Source organism: Argiope bruennichi, chromosome 4 (genome assembly GCF_947563725.1).
Source record: "Argiope bruennichi chromosome 4, qqArgBrue1.1, whole genome shotgun sequence".
Taxonomy (NCBI): Eukaryota; Metazoa; Arthropoda; class Arachnida; order Araneae; family Araneidae; genus Argiope; species Argiope bruennichi.
The window spans coordinates 74732620-74751499 of NC_079154.1; the positions used below are offsets into that span (position 1 = coordinate 74732620).

Genomic DNA, 18880 nt, shown 5'->3' on the forward strand with positions numbered 1-18880 from the left:
AAATTTGCTTCATGGAAATCCAAAAATGTTATTTATCTAATTCTGATAATGCTATGAATATTTTTAATATTGATTGAGACATGTCTTTCTCAGAATTTTGTTGATCTCAGATTTTATTTTATTTATCTCAGAATTATCAAAGAGTTTAATTGATTACTGCTTAAAGATGACATCAACCACTCTTCGAATTAGTCCTTCTCGGCTTGATCGAATACTATAAATTGTATTTACATAATGGAAGTTATCTTTGAAACATCAAAGATAATAAGTGAAATATCAAACTTATGTTTTGGTAAGGAAATTAACTCCGAAATCAATTAAAGTAGTTAAGTCCTTTGAGAAATAGACTATTTATGGTTATTCTAATCAGATAAATGTTATCTTTTTTTATCGATGCAAGATTCATTTATAAGATATACAGTTACAACCAAGATAATATATAAATATATTTCGAGCTATGTGACTTTATTTCGAAAAAAAGGCAATACAATGGAGTAATACTATACCTCCATCTTTGCCTCTAGAGACAAAGGAATACTATATGTCCAGGAAATCAGCCTTATAAGAGAAATGGGAACAAAAATATGAGTGAGTTAACATTTTCTGAAATAAAAAAAAAACAACAAAAAGGGGAGAAAACATATCATGCATCAGGTGCTATTTATATTTTCTAATTCAATGTTAATGATCGGCAACGAAAAAAAGTTATATGTCCGAGCGTCTATTATCCTTGCTACACCAATGGGTCTTTAATGTTCAATATAATTTGCTTTAACAAATGTCACAGCTTCTTCAAAATTTCAAAAAGTTATTTTAAGAATTAATAATACAAACCAGGAAAACCGAACAAAGGCATCAAATGTGCATAAATGGGTGATCTAATTGGAAGTTTTTATTTAAAATTTCAAAATAATCAAACTAAGGGAAGTTTTACAATTGAATATAGAACCCTTATAAGAAAATGGGAGTTTCTGAATTTTCAGATAAATTATCCTTGAAATGCAAGTCATTTTTATTTATTTTTTCTTAGGTGCAATTTATTTGCTATTGGCAACAATTCCCTTCAAAAATATTTTTATTTTAATTTTCAAGATTTTAAAAACTTATGTAATTGATAAATAACTAATTGTCAAATTAGAGTTATGAAAATAAAATTCCCTACTGCACAACGAATATTCTATAAATCAAACTTTTTTTTTCATTTGTTCGTACTGTCACACTTCGTACAAATTTACAATTATATCTTTTGCGTAGAATATTATATATATCTAGATGAATATTTATTTCACATCTAATATTAAAATATATCGATATTTTCTTTATTTCGTGTCCTCGTTACTAACATATTTACTGAAGTTATTACTACTAGACATATTTTCCTCACATTTTACTTGCAAATACAATGGAGTTGAAATATTTCTTTGAAAAAGGTAACCAGACAATGAATTAAATAAAAGATAATTTATTTGATTTATTAATTTAAAAGATTACATATATATATATATATATATATTCATTATAACATTATGGAGCCCAGCATTCTACTCTTTCTTTTTAATTAAGCAGTGGCACACAAACTGAAAAAGAATGTTTAATATTTATACCGGAATATTGTTTATTTTTGTTATGCAAATGTGTTTTTTTACATTATATTAATATATAATTTCAAAAATGTTCATATTTTCATGTATTTTGATATTCTACTGAGTTTTAATGTTAAATATATTTTAACTCTAGGATATGATAATTTCCTAATATGTCAAAAATTACTTTAAAATGAAATGATTCTAGCCTTTATTATCTTATAAGTACTTTAAATTTTGCCTAAAAATAATAATGGCCCAAAGGACATTGAATATATCCTAAATATTAATTTAAATAAATTGCTTTTCATAAATAAAAGGTATGAAAATATTTTCAACAAGAGCAATGGCAAGCTTATTACTTTAAAAATGCTATTGTGTATTATCTCAAAAATTAATGCAAATTGTTGTTTGGAAGCAATTGAGTAGTTTCATTTTAATTTTAAGATAATTATTTGAAAATACAAAAATGATTTTGGAGTGATGCCTATTTCTTTTTTTTCTGCAGTTCCACCAGCGAACGTAACTATCACAGTTCAGCCGGCGGATCCTAGAGTTGGAGATAATGTAAGTAGAGGATTATAATGCCTTTTTAATTGAGCTAATGGAGAAACAATTTTCTTTGATACAAAGATTAATATATTGGGAGACATAATTCTGTAATTCAAGTAAGATTGTGACAGTGTTGAAAGATATAATTACAGAAGAATCACTGGAAAGAGTAAGCAATTACAAATTAGTTTAATTCTAATGCATTATTAAGAGTTTTGCTTAAGATTAAATATTTGATTATTTATCTGCCGAAATAATAAATTGTTTTCCAAATGAATTATTTTTGTCGTAGCTCATGCTAATTTATAAGAGGAAACGATGATTTCAGAAAGATTTTGAAAAATAATCAGTCGCCGCTTTTACTTTGCAGCAGATGTCAGTTAATCATGCTTTGTTTTTTCTTCTTTGTTTCGATTAATTATTAGCGTTAAGAAATGATAGCTACATCGTTCTTCCATGATAAATTTACAGAGATTTAAAGCCATTTTTTTAGATTTTAATATTATATTATTCGTATATGAGCTTATTACAATACACTATATTTATGGATATAAAGGATTATGTTATCAATTGCTATTTAGCAGAAGACACTTATTAAAATAAACTACTGCAGAAGATAAGCATACTTTACGTTGTAAAGAACAAGACGAGGAAATAAAAAATATATATATAATTTTTTATATTTTCTGTATATAATAATAATTTCTTTTTTAATATTGCATTATTACACTTCATTATATTTATAGTCTTAGAGACTTATCATAACAACTGCTACTTAGCAAGGCACTTATTAAAATAATCTATTGTAGAAGATAAGCATAATTTATGTTGCTAAAAGTATGACGTGAAAACAAGATTAAGAATTTCTCTTTATAATACTTTATTTTATATAGTTATATAGTATTCGGGTATACGCTTATTTTATTTTATTTACAGGCTTAGAGGATAATCATAACAATTTCTATTTAACAGAAGACACTTATTAGAATAATATATTGCAGAAGATAAGCATATATTATTCTGTTAAAAAACATGCTTAGGAAACGTGATTACCCTACTGTATATATATATATATATATATATATATATATATATATATATATATATATATATATATATATATATATATATATATATATATATATATATATATATATATATATATATATATATATAGCATTTTTATCAATAACTCTAGAGCACTCTCAAGTTTTCTAATAATCAACTCTTTATTTCTGGTTTATTTATTCGAATCAGACACCTTGAAAGACTTACGTGACAACAAGATTTCTTGTAGATTACGTCAAGTTTAGAATTTCTATATCACTGTGGACTTAACGAATTTTTTTATGCAAATATTTTATAGTCTATTTTAAAACAAGTTAATCAACATCTAGTAAACAGTTAACTCCAAATTAAATTAGGACTTGTCTGTTAAGGATACTAGTAAATTCGGATGGTGAAATGAACTGTAGAGATTAAATTTAAAAAAAAAAAAAAAAAAACACTCAAAATGTTGAAAAGCGTAATTATAAATAAGGAGACACATGAAACAGTAATAAGATAAAGATTAGTTTATCTATTCATACAATATACATCAAAATTACATATGGACACATAATTCAATGCTATGTATTCTATTTTAGTTGAAAGGCATTGAAAAAAATAAATTCCTTTGAAAGATTCGGATTGGAAAAATCAAGCTCTTATTATTTTACAGTTTCACATTTCCAGAATTTTTTTCTTCTGTTCTCTTCCAAAATCGATTCAGATAATTGGAGATTCGTATAATAGAGTTTTTGATATTTGGAATTCATTTGGGATATTAATAACTCCATAATCTAAGTGAGAAGCAAACAAGATGCAATTTTTATAATTACTATACAGCGATGTAATTTTGTTTTTACTATACAGCCAGGTACAACCTATGCATGGTACTTAAGCAAATGCCACATACAGTGAGAAAATCGTTATTGGTTTATAGATGATTAAGTGACTGAATTGAATGAAGTCATGTTTTTGTAAATTTATAATTTGCGTGTATTTATATGTAAAACAAAACGCGTTTTGCGAAATTCCTTCACATTTGGCATAAATATCTTTTGGTGTCATGAAAAAATATAGATGTAAGAATTTGTGCTCTATTTTAATTTATCGTTCCAATATATTTATCAATTAATGGGTTTCAGTGTTTATTGGGACTAAAGTGAATTTGATATTATTAAAGTATATGACTCATTTTGGAAACATGCAGATGTTTAATTGCGATTCTATTAATACTAGTCATATCAGATATTTAATTGTAAAATTATCAATACTGATAAAGTCAGATATTTTAATGGAATTTTGAGAATAAAAGGAAATGTTTGTGCAAACAAATTGTATTGTAAATAGCTAAATGTTTAAAGAATTTATCTTTATTATCTTAAACCTTTAGTTCTTTTTTAAATCTAAATCACTTTTTTACAATATCCTTAGTATAATCTGTTCAAATAATTATTTTTAGGATTTTTTTTTTTAATTTAAGAATAAAGTTACGAAATTAGAAAAACAGAGTAACATGCATACTTCTTTCTGCCCAATCAGATTGCAGTATTTTATTATAATATAATCTATTTTAGAAAAGTTGTTGAGCACATAATGTCTGTATTTTGATGCATGTATTAATTTTTGAAATTAATGTATTGATTTTTTAGTATTATCTTATATATTAATTATGATTATTCCTTAATTGTCTTAATTTCTTAATCGAGTTTTTTTTAATTTATTTTAATTTTGTTTTATTGGAAAAAGTAAATTTGTAGGATTATGCAACTGATAAAAGATTTTTTAAATATATATATATATATATATATATATATATATATATATATATATATATATATATATATATATATATATATATATATTTTAATTTATGCGCTGTGTTTTTTTCGTATAAAAGATGTTATTCGACCCTTTTAACATATGCCCATTTATTTCTATGTTATTATAAATAGACATAATTGAATACCATTCGACAATTTTGTTTCTTTGCTATCTTGATAAGGAACAAACGATTTCTTACTATAAGAAGCTGGCTATAATTTATAGCTAAATTTAAAGGAATAATAACTTATGAAGTTCACAAATTTCGGCAAACAAAAAATAAAAAATGCTATTACAACTGGATTCTGAACTGGAAAAATGTAAAAAAACCTTTTCTTAAGTAGAATATCTTAAGAATTTATTAAAGTTTTTATTTGATGGCAGTGATAATCAGGTTTTCAACTATAATCCTATTGATATTAAAAGCATATTTATGTTTTTCACAACTTGAACATTATTGTTCCTTTTACTAGCTTTTCGCAGATAGGATTATCTTCGACCACTAATGATTATTTCTGAAATCTGTTTCTAAGGATTTAAAGAATTTCTTGGGGAAGGAATCAAATCTTATTTAGGGAATTTATTAATTTTTTTTCAATGCAGATAATACAGTAGATCTCGTTTTTATTTTATCGCTAATGGATTTTAGAATTCTTCATAATACTCATATTAGCTTTTTATTTTATAATTGGATGAACGTAATAATGAATGCATATTTATGTATGTATTTAATTTTATGTCAATAAATTCTTTAGGCTTAGCACCTATGCTTTATATAATTCTTTCACATTGTTTTTTTTATATATATATCATTTATTCCTTTTCTTTTATTTCATGCTTGCAAAGACAGAGTTTTTATTTTTATTTATTTGCTCGCTATCAATTCAAGATTTGGAAGTTTGTACAGTTAGTTTATCTTCATATAAATTATATTAACATTATTAAAAATAATATGCACACACATACACACACATATGAATTATATAATATCGACAAAATATTCAACTCATTAAACAATATTTTTTAATATTATATATAAAATTTATTTTATAAAAATTTTAATACAACAATATAATACTATTAGATTTTTTTCATCAAATATTCCCAAAAATGCAAAGTATTTATTTCAGTAACTATTGCGATTAGACTTTTAATTCCAATTGCGAAGCTTTCTCAAATAAGGTCCCCAAATTTTGTGAAGCGAATTGTCTTCTGCAAAGATTGATAATACAGAATGTTACAAAAAATAACTTTTCAAAACAAAAATTGTCAATGACTCAAATCTAAGCACTCAAAGTTTAATTTTTCTATCTGCAAAATTTGTTGAAATATTAAAATACAGCTTTTCACTCAATCGGCTTCTTCATATCTCAAACTACCGGTAGTATATCGAGTCTTTTGTTCCCATTTTCAGAGTTATTTGGATATTATATCGTTCAAGTTTATTAAAAAGGCTGAATAGTACTGTATTTATAAACGTTTATTAAATATTGAAAATGAACGAATAATATATTCATTGTTAAAAATAAGTATTTTCTATACCGATATAAAGTTGCATTCTTTTAATAATAGTTCCGTACATTCTATTCAATTTATCACTTGAGGCTTCAAAAGAATTTATTTTTAATTTGACGGGAAAGATCTGCTGGGACTACAGGAGACGAGTAATACACAGAAGAAAACAAGAAACACCAATGAAAGTCAGCATATAACAAGATATTCGGTTGAAATTCAGCGGCTTTATTAAATCATTATTTCGCTTTTAGCGTGTGATTAGAAGAGCATTATCAAATTTGCAAATTCATTTGTAAAAATATTATCATAAGGGAAGAATTGAGACGTTATGCCATTCAAAATTAACTGAATATATTAATCACCATTTAGCAAAATGTTGAAAATTTAAGACTTACCAAAGATATCTTAATAATGGCTCATCATTCATTTGTGGATAGTTCTGCTAATAATGAGTATATTGTGCGGAGGAAGATTTTTTTTGTTTGTTTCCATTTGAATAGGGATCGTTTTGATAGTTCATGCTTCAACGTTAAAGTGATGTTAGAATGTCCGAGATGCATTTCTGAGGAAAATTTGATTCCATCTGGAGTGGGTTGCAAATTCAAAAGCTCTAAACATTAATCATGATCCCATTACAGCTCTCTTTGGAGCTGTATAGTTTTCTTTATAGTTTTTATAGTTCTTTATAGTTTATAGTTCTTTATAGTTTTATGGATGTCAGTAATTACGTTGCATCAAAGTATGTCGTTTTTGGGTTGATGAGTTCCGATGTGTCTGTTCTTAAAGTAGCATTAGGGGAACTTGAAAAATACATAAAGCATTATATCAATATTCATGCTACTTGTTATAGCACCTCATCTTCATTGGAGAAATAAGAACCTTATAATTTGCGTTTTTTAGACCGTTATAAAATGCATTTTCTAGAAGGGTACTGGGAACTAGGATAAGGAGTTTCTATTCCTTTGCAATTAGATCACCATCACTTTTGCATACAATATAAAACATTATCATTTCGAAATGTCTCTCGTTACTAAAATTTATCCTTCCTTTAGAAAGTAACATTGCATATACAATTTAAAGTAAAAGTATTCTTCTCTTTTCGGGATTACATTACTTTATTAAGATATATACAATTTCTCCAATTTCTATAAAATCAGTATTGATATTAAACAATTTTCATCTAAATTTATAATAAGCTCTGCTAAATTTCAAAATAAACGAATATAAGTAAATTTTGTAGACAGAAGTATGAAATTTGTGTGAACATAAATTAATGTAGAATAAACAATTTATAAATATACACTTTTGCGTTGTAGGGATCACAAGTCTTTGTATCATCAACCTTCTCAGAAGTCTAAGTGTTTTCATATAATTATCATATAACCACTTTATAATTGTAAATAATTATATATATATATATATATATATATATATATATATATATATATATATATATATATATATATATATATATATATATATATATATATATATATATATATAATTATTATAGTTAAGTAAATAAATGATTGTTCCACTTTTCTGGGACAACCTTGATATAAATATAAAATTTTATGCGTAACTTTTTGCATTATTATAATTCTAATTTTCTTCAGACAATTTTGAAAATTAAAATTTTAACTTTGTCTTTATAAAAGACAACAAGAGTTTAAAAATGATAATAATTAACTGGCCAGAGTTTTGGGGAAAAAATGAAATGTCCTTTCTCGTTTTCATCATAAACTATTACATTAACCAAAGTTTGTATCTAGTTATTTGTACAATTATTAAATAAGATTTTCAGTTACTAAAACAATTTTCTTAGGAACCTATAAAATATAATTTTTAAAAAGTACCATTAGATTTTTAGAAAACTTTCAAAGACATGCATAATATTTAATAATTGAAAGTAGAGGGTATAATAAATAGAAATCATTCATATGAAATGGATATATTCTGAATAACAAAATAATCGATAAATATATTCAGATTTTATAATAAGTCTTCTAAAAGTTTTATCTTTAATTCTTGTACTACTTCTTGAAAACCCATTATACTGTCTAGACTCTGTTAAGCAACTCAATTATAATCCATTTTTAGCAACTGTTTTTACGGTGGCGCATTTAACAACTTTAAAATGTACAGAGAGCTATAATCAATTTTAAAGAACGAATTTGGTTTGCTCATGAAATCAAATTGAACTAAGATACAATTTCTTATTGCATTGTAAATGTATTAGAAGAAATAGTTTTATCTAAATGCAGAGTAGCTTTTTTCCTCGCATCGATGGAAAATTTAAATGAACTTACGCCACTTAATATAAAGAATGTCTTAAATCTTCCACACTTTTAGTAATGTGATGCAATTATTTTAAAGTAAATGAAGACGCCAAAAGAAAAGTTTTCAGTCTTTGATAGTTTTTAGATTGAATTGATAGGAACCGACGAAAGACGCGGCGATAAAAAAAAATGGAACTTTTCTTTTATCAGTTTCGTTAGGATGTACTAAGAATCTTAAACAGAGACTAACAAGAAGGTTGAAAAGAGGAACAGCCAGCTCTTATCTTCTTCAAAAAGTTCGCTTGGGATAACTATATTTGCATATTAAAATGAGTTTAGGAAAGTTAATAAAAATGTTTAAAAATCACCTGGCTCATTGCTCTAGAACACAGCTGGCTTTCTAAAAAAATAAATAAAAAAAGGAGGGAAAGAATGTAGAGTAGAATATCATCACATTCTCAAAGTGATTACCGCTTGGAAAGTTGTTGAGAAAATTTTCCGTAGCTCCAGGAAATTTCTGAGGTTAAATTATCTAAAGTAAAGTACGATATAATAAGCAGCATACTTTGCACGACAATGCATTCAATTTCACGCTGCTTATCACATGGTTTCCAAGCCAGACAGTTTAAATTTCGAGTAACGTCAGTTTAATAATATATTTAATCTGTTTAAGTAATGACAGTTTAGTAAGAAAAAGTTATAATTTATGGATATTTTTTTCTATATACTCTAATTTTTATTATAAGCACTTTGATGGTTTTGCTACTTTTTGTAATTAATCATATTAATTTTTTTTTCAAATATGCATTAAACCATTTAAAAAAAAGTTCTATAGTGAGAAATGAGAAATGTGTTCGTCAAAGGATTTATCAAAGTGCAGGAAATTGAAGAAGCAATATATGATGTAGTGGAATTTGATAAATGCTAGTTTTAATTTCATTTCGAAAACCAGGATTCTATAATACTCAATTCATAATATAATATTCATATTCATAATATAATATAATACTAAATTCATTTCATAATATAAAACTAAATTGATATCCATAATTTAAATTAACTTTAGATAATTTTAAAATTCTAAAAAAAATAAATTTAATTAAATATACATGACTGTGTATGACGTCTTCTTTGATCGTAATGGGAATATTTCTTCGAGACAGTTAATTAAATCAAGGACTATATAATTGTACAACACAATTCATCAAATTGCTACAAAAATTGCAATAATTAAAAATATATATATATGAATCATTTTGCTTCGAAGTGCACAGTATATTTTCAGGTTTTCAAGAGTTTTTAAATTTGGTATATTCAAAACGATGTAAACTGCTTTTTTTTAAAATTATAATTACTTATTTGGTTTTATTTTTTTAATCTTTCGTAGTATTAAATTTTTAATTATATTTACTGCCACTTTATTTATTAATATTAACAAACGCCTATGTATTTTTTACTGATTCTTTAAAATTGTGAGATATAAAAATTATTTTGTATTAAAATTTTGATTTCAAAATGTTCGCTTCTTATTAATTCATTTAAAATCCATTTTGTTAAATTCAGTTTTTCGAATGAAAATCTCCTTTTTTATTGTAACCGTTTTAACTTCGTTGGCATAATTCAATTGTGTAAAGGAATTGTAATTGTATAATTTGAATTGCCTTAAAACTAAGCTTTAAAATAATATGCCTATGAAATGAGTTTTAACACCAGAACGTCAGGGATTTCGACTACTCTTAAACGTCCGCTGGTGTTGTTTCGACACCGCGATATAAAATATATAAAATAATTGTAATAACTAAATAATTACAGGACTACTTCTCAGTAGGGGTTGATTTTAAGGCATTGAATATTATTTCATGTAATTTCATATATTATGATTTTTGTGAGATTTCAAGTTTTTTAATCATTATTTATCATGCATAGTTTTGTACATAACCTCATTTGCAATAGATGTAGTGATATTAATTTTTTCCTGTACATTTTCCGAACCCCATTTTCATGCTAGAGACACACATTTTTTTAGTACATTTCCATTACACTCTTTAATTTCGTTCTTTTTGCGTTTTAGCGAATTTGTAATTCCTTTAAATTCAGTATTTATTATTAGAATATTATCAATGTCATCTTCACTTCCTGCAGATTCTTCGCAGTCACTTTCATACAATCTTATGTCTTCATCGGAATCTAAATTAGAACAAGACAATTCACCATCATCCGATTCATTCTCGGAAAGCTCTCGAAATAAATGAATAATTTCATCAGGGCTTAGGCCTTTTCTACGAACCATCGTTTCAAGATGTCTGCTCTGTACAAGGCTCGAAAATGGAATGAAATTTTTTTAATGAGCATATAAGCAAATGCTGTGTAACGAAACTCTTAGGCACAGCAATTTTAGAATAAATGATTCATTTCAGCTGTGAACCCAATAATACTGCATTCAAGGTCAAACAAATGTGCGATAGTGCCTTGTTTTACTTAGAGAGATATCGTTTGTTAAATGACAACTATTTATAATGTTGAATTGCCTTGGTGTCGAAACAACACCAGAGGACGTTCTAGGTATATTTGGTTGTAAATTCTCTCCTAATTACTTAGAACGACAAAAAATTTTCTGTGTAATCACCATAGAAAACGATTAAAAGTTATGAAAATTTTTCAAATTCCCTGCTAAAATGCGGAAAATAGAACAAACTAAACAAGCTCCGGTGTGCAATCGACACCGACGGATGTTCTAATGTTAAGGGTAAATTATCATTTCGAGGTGATTTCTTCTGCATAATTTTTTTAATTAATATTCTGCCAATGTGTTTTATACATCATTTCCTTTCATTTTCCCTGAGATAAAAAAAAAGCATTTACTACTTTATACTTACAAATACTTTTATAAGAAATTTTGCTTAACTTTGGATAAAATTATTTTTTTTTATAATTGTATAAAAATATAGTGAAAGGTACACTTCTGAGTTATCTGTTTTGAGGTATAAAAGTAGCATTTTTTAAAGAAACACGTTTGTCATTTCGTAATTGAGTAAAATCGAAATACAAAGCAAGATTAACTACTTTATTTTATGCCAAAAAATAATTATTACTCCAAAGTATTACATAAATATTTTAGTAAACAAAAAATTAAGTAAGAAAAGAAATCGCTTTCATCCATAATAATACTATTTAATCATAAATTTCCAAGTTTAGTAATGTGTATCATATAAAATTGATCCGACTATAAAACTTGAGTTTCAGACTTCGTCACAGCTAAATAAAAACCGTTTTAAAATTATAGATTAATAAATTCTCTTTCATGTCAGCGTCTAAGATAAAATGAACTGTTTATGTAACGCTCATTAGTTATTCAAAGTTGATTTTATAAATTAAATTAAATGGTGCTGAAAAAATCACAAATAATTTCTATGATAAATTTGGAATTTCTTTCATTGATACGGTATCAAAACTTTCGCTTTCATGATACGATATCAAGCGAATCAAGACATTTCAATATACAAATATAAAATGTTTTTAAAAATAATTAAATTAATGCATCTAGAATAATAATGAGCATTGAAATTGAAAGACTAAAAAAAAAGCATTTTCTTCCTTTGAAAGTATAAGCATTTTCAAGTATCTAAATACATTTAAATTTTAGATATGATATTTTCTTTGACTTCCATCGAAATGTAAATTTTTTATTACGAATTTGGAAGACATAACTATTAAATAGAAAAAAAAATATAGAAAAATTATGAATTTAATTAATTTCCTCTTTGAAAACTTATTATATTCTCTTTGAAAAGTAATTTATTGAATATGAAAATCTACAAAAGTCAAAAACTATATAAGTTATGAAAAAAAAATTCATTATAAATAATAGAAATAAATATGAATATCCAGAAAAAATTGTTTTTTAAAGTGGGAATTTTAGAAACCATTACTTAAAAAACAATACATTATTATATAAATAATAGATTTATATTTTATAAAAACTATTCATGGTTCATGTGATTTTCAGAAACTAACTTGGTAAATTAAAAGAAAATTTTTATAGAAATGGAAAAATTCATTCGATAAAAAAAATTATATATATAACATCTTGTTTTAATTGATAAACACTTTAATGGGAAAAAAAATCCAAGGAAATTTAAGAAATGGAAATAATAAATTGTTTCCTAAATTACAAAAGAATGCGTAGATGATAAGGAGTTATTTAATATATAAAAAAATGGTCATATTTTTTCAAAACATCTTAATTTATAAATGTAGTTTATTATAATTTTAATAATAGCTTAAAAAAAACTAAAATGATAAACAACGGGATATGTTTTTTGTTACAATGCATATGATTTTAACTAAAAAGCATTCTTCGTTTGTATTCATTACATTCTTTTTGTCCAGTTTCTTATCTTTTAAGCATTTTTTTCAGATACTAAACTATCTAAATTCCGCAAGGATATTCGAAGGCGGAGATTATTCTTTATTTTTCAAATAGGGTAGCAGTTGCTAATTTCTTCTTCTTTTTTTTTCTCGGAATGCACTCTAGGCTGTTTGATAAAATGAATTAAAAAAATAATAAAAAATATAAATGCAGAGAGATGGAAAAAAACGATTATCTGGAATTGAGAGCGAGAGAAAAACTGAAAAGAACCTTTTTAAAGAAAATTATAGAGCGGAAAAGAAACGCCGATTGTTACTTGCCAGCTTTTATCCAGGCCATTACGTCATTGGTTAAGATTTTCCAACAAATAATAGCGAGTCAAGCGTAGTTTTTTTAGTCGGTTTATTAGCGCTTTTAGCAAAACATATACAACTTAACAGCCTCTAGATTGATACATTCTTCCTACGGTTAAAAAAGGGAGTTTTTTTTTAACAAACAGTTTAGCTTGTGAATGTTTTATCGGCTTTTGAATTGTACATCTTTTGGAAAGGCTTTGAATTTAAATGACTGGTGCCAAAAACTGCGGTTGAAGATTTACACTACCAAATGCTTTGTGATACGTAAATAGTATAATTAATAATGGCATTTGTAAAAATAGTCCTATAAATGATTCATGTCATTAACAAAATTGCTTCATAATATGAAAATTCAATTTTATTTAATTTCCATATTTTTATTTAATTTCATTTATTTTCTATAAATATGTGAAAATAAAATAAATATATCCAAAAGCAATATATGTATAATTCTACGCCATAAATTTTTTGATTTCTTATAAACCTAACTTTAATATGTTTTACAATTCTCAACTCTAATTTGAATAGTACCACTAACAATTTTAATAATTTATTAAAATTACAGAAACTATTATACAGTAAAGAAATTTAATTTACTAAAATGATGTAAAAGTAAATTTTGTTCAATTATATGTTTCAAAGTTACGGCAGAAAAACAAAATCATTCTAAGCCCATTTCATTCCCTTTACGTGGTCTATAGAATTATCGGAATTGTATCTTCTGAGTACTAAGGGACATGCTAAATTGTAAAGAGACTTGGGATTGTATAATATTAAAGCAATCAAACAAACAAATAATTAAAGAAATGGAGATTCAATTTTATATAAATAAATAATCAATTCGTTAGATTTTATTGTTTAGGTTGTTTCATCTACAAATTCCATTTTCGCGATATGTAGCTTTTGCTTAATCAGTTCAATTTTATTGTTGACTAGGCATCTTTGGAGAATAGTTGTTTGCTTGGAATTTTTGTTGTGTTTAATTTTAATCAAATCTTTTCTATGACTATGATTTCCAAAGCAAACTATATTTAAAATTGAAACTGCGACAGATTTCCATATTTTTTAATTAATAAGCTGCACTAATATTCTTATTCATACAAATAAAATAAACAAAAAAACTAAAGATAAAAAATTCTACAAAAAAACAATATGTGTCTGTAATACTAATAAATCAAAAAAGATTTTAGATTATTTTATCATTTAAAAATTTATTGCTTATAAAAGATTCCTATCATTTTTTTCGGCTATTGATTCATTAAACTGGTCGGAATTTCATGCTTAAAAAATTCCGTCCTGAACTTGTTAGGCCTTAATTAAATATAATTATGGCATATTACTTTTAATATGTAAGCCTTTTCTTTAAGTCTTTTTTGAGCATATGTAAGCCCTTTCTGCCATTTTTCGGTATTTTTAAATTCTAATTTAAAATTCTAAGCCATTTCTGCCATTTTTAAATCCATTCAGTAATTTATATTGACAATAATAACAAATATTAGAGTAATAATATTCTTTTATTATTATATTATATTTGCAAATATTAGGACCAATCAGGACCCGTAAAATTGATAGATGATAGCAAAATTAGAAATAGCAGTGGAAGAAATCATTGATAATATGCAATTTTTAAATTGCATATTATCATTGAAATTTTCAAAATGATTTAATTGTAAAAATATTCTATTTTTAGGAATCGCATCACTTGTTTTCTGACAATAAATAAAAAAAGAAAGATTCAATCAAAACTAATTTGCAAGTGAACAAATTACTGTATTTAAATATCTGTGCAAACTGTTTTTGAAATTCCGAAAACATTGTCTTGATTTGAAGGCAATATCAATCGCAGCTAATAAAACAACAAAAGAATCGTTACTTTTCTGAAGTTGAATTTATATTTCAAAGATTTTTTAGGCCCTATATGAGCATAAAATTTCTGCTCTATTGAAAAAACGTAGGGAATTTTTATATTTTTATAAAATGTAGAATTTCCTTAATTTTTTCTGTATACAAGACGCCTCGAGAAATCAATATATGTATTCTTACATGTGCCATTATGCCATATGTATTCTTACATGTTCCATTAATCCATATGTATTCTTACATGTGCCATTATGCCATATGTATTCTTACATGTTCCATTAAGCCATATGTATTCTTACATGTGCCATTATACCATATGTATTCTTTCGCACCATTACTAGTTGGTACAGAAAATTTTATAACAGGATAAATTTATGCTCAAGTAATCGAATCCAAATTTCTCTTGCGATTATTCATTTAATTAATTAAAACAACTTATTAAACATATTTTAAAGTAGTTTTCTTATAATATATAATATTATTCTAATATTATAATAATATATTTACAAATATCAGAGAAATTCAAATACATATTTCAATATTTGAAAAGATATAAGAAATATAATTCCAACTAAATTTTTTAATTCTAAGATTAGTAATTTTATCATTTATGATTAATTCAAAGTGCTGTGATCTGAATAAATTTACTACGATCTGTGATAACTCATAGGGCTTTCGAAAAAGAATCATTTCCAATTCCCGTTTCAAAGAGCTTTTATGTTATAAAATTAAATGAATTTTTTGTACCAATCTTTATATTAATATAACAATATGAGAAAAAATTATCGTTTCATATTAATGTTTCAATGGTCATGGAATAAAAAAAATCGTTTATATTTCTAAAAGTTATATATCATATTCCTCACAAATACATTTCTGCATGTTTTATTAATTCTGATATATTTTTATTCCTTTATACGTTTTCTTTCGAACATCCTAATTCTTTATTTTAAAAAAGAAATAATCTTGCACATGATAATAAAATATAGAACCGATAAAGTCAAAACTTTGTTCAGCGATGAAACTATTTTTTATTTTAAAGTTTTCGTACAGATATCCTAGATACAATAACTATTTGCGGATATTCTTCTCGAAAGAGGATAATCGAATTGCTTGCTTTTTCCTATATTGTTTTTGTTTTAACGAAAATCCGTCGTCGACGACAAAGACTTTTCTTCCCATTTCTGGTAGCATAAGCACATGTCTTCGTGACTCTTGCTGAAAATGGTTAAACCTACAGTACGTGAAGGGGGAGGGGGGGGGGATCGTTGTATTCCCATATGTCCCCTTTTTCCCTCCGAAAAGGTCAGCAGAAATGGTCAAAAAAGAAATTCTTCGCCAAGTAAAGTAAAGTGCAAGATAGCCACCGATATCGATTCCAGACCAATACGATACCGTGATTGATGATCAAGATTAAGTATTTAAGATCGAGGATCCGAATGTCAAAAGTATCTATTTTTTTTTTTTCTTTCTCTCTTTCAATTCCCTTGCATCTTCTGACTTATTATTATTTATTTCATTTTTTTTCTTTTACTTTTTTTTTGTGGCCTTGGCTGAATACATCCGCAGCTGTTTCTTAGACTGCAATCTGCCCAGAGTGGAGGCTTAGAAATCAATGTTTCTGATTGTTTTTCCAATACGAAGCCTAGAAAGAGGAAGTAGATAAACAAATGTAAATGAAACGCAGAAACATGAAGCTACAACAAATGCTTACTCAATAAAGCAAACAAGTTTCAAAGTCTCTCAACCTCTTAGAATTCGATTGCTAAATTTTCTCACGACAGAGTCTTTCATCGAGTAACTTTTTCAACTAAAGGTCTTCTGTAAATTGATTTTTTTTATTCCCTTTTCGATTTCTTAAAGCATGTGTGGTTTAAATTATCAAAAAAGAAAGTTTGTAGCAATTTATTTGCGAAAACATTCTTTTTCATTGCTTTAATAACTGATCTAATAAAATAGCTCTTAATATTTACATTTTAAATAAGAAATAAAAAGAAAAGAGTAGAGGTAGGTGTCGAAAGGTATTAGAGTTCCCAATTTATTTTAATGAGATTACCTGTTACGATTTGGGATAAGATTGCTTAAAAATATTTCTTTTAAAAGTTATTTTTTAATAAGTCTTTGAATTCTAATAACGAAACATAAAATAATCGTGGAAAATTAAAAATTTCATTAAGTTGAAAATTCTGAAAAAAAGAAAAAGAAAAAAGGAAGCGTTTGTTGAGTGAATGCGTGTCGCACGGAAATCATTTCCGTGTTTTATTAATCTTCATTGAGCATTTCTTTAAAAAATACTTTCACTTTCATTAAATAAATAAAAGTCCAGAAATAGGTTCATCTAATTAATCAAATAACATAAATGGAAAAATCTTGTTTTAACGACTGATTGGTTAAAATGATATTTTTTTGTGCGTCTCTTTTAAAGATTAACTTCCTTTTTTATTATGCTATGATTAATTTCCTTTCTTGCCCTTTTTGACATCGATTAAATGCATACAGACATGTCGTTAATGTTTAATGAAAAATTATCTTAAATTTAAAACCTAAATAATTCATCATTATAAGAAATAATTTGTTTCTTCTGACAATTCGCAATTGAGTAAAAGTATTTAAATAAGGAAAATAGCTGGTAACTCCCCGGCATACTTCCCAGAGGGAGAATTATATAAATTATTTGACAGTTGAAATAATAAAATTTTAATAATTATAGTAATTAATAAAATTCATTTAACAAAAAAGTTCTATTAATCTTTAAATGCTTCATAATGTTGAGCAGCTTCATAAATATTGTCATAAATTTAAAAGTCAATAAACATTTTAGTTTATAGGAAAATTAATTAAAAATGCTGATTCAACTTTAAGTAAAATGTTTTAATTTTGAAGTCCGAATTTAAATGTCGTTCTAAACAGTGATTTATTTAAAATTGTCTTGAACTCCAAGGTGAGTCTTTTACACTAATAATTGCATTAAATTACTTCTCTATTTTAGTATGATTGTGTCAGATCTAATTAAATTAAATTCCTTAAATATGAAAAAAACATTTCTTGAAGCTGCGTCTGTCATAAATGTAATTAAAGAAATATGTTATAAATTAAAAACAAAATAGGTATGATTTGGCAGAACATGCACATAATAAGTCTATATATGTTAATTTCTTTCTTAAAATTAAATTTAAAAAATAAATTCCTGAAAATCAAGAAAAATTTCTCGCACCAGACACACATATACAATAAAGACATATTCTATCACAGATATAATAAAAGAACTGTCAAAATGTTTATAAAAATAAGACATGATTCGAATGTACAGCATAGAATAATTGTAATATATATTTATTTTATTTTATCAAAGAACCATATTTATGGAATGCAGTTTCCCATTAAATATTTTAATTTTATTAAAAACACTTCATTTTCTGAATATAAAGATAATGAAAAAAATCTTCCCTTCACTTGCAATTTTTTCTTTCATTTATAGTATTCTGTTATTTCATTATA

General features: G+C 25.4%; 1 protein-coding gene across 1 annotated transcript in view; it reads left to right on the forward strand.

Moving 5' to 3' along the window:
* The window catches only part of LOC129966074 (nephrin-like), a 679668-nt gene that overhangs the window by 401677 nt on the left and 259111 nt on the right, over window positions 1-18880 (forward strand). Inside the window, exon 12 of the mRNA XM_056080443.1 lies at window positions 2092-2150. Within this exon, the coding sequence (XP_055936418.1) occupies window positions 2092-2150 (59 nt within the window). The remainder of the gene's footprint in view (window positions 1-2091; window positions 2151-18880) is intronic.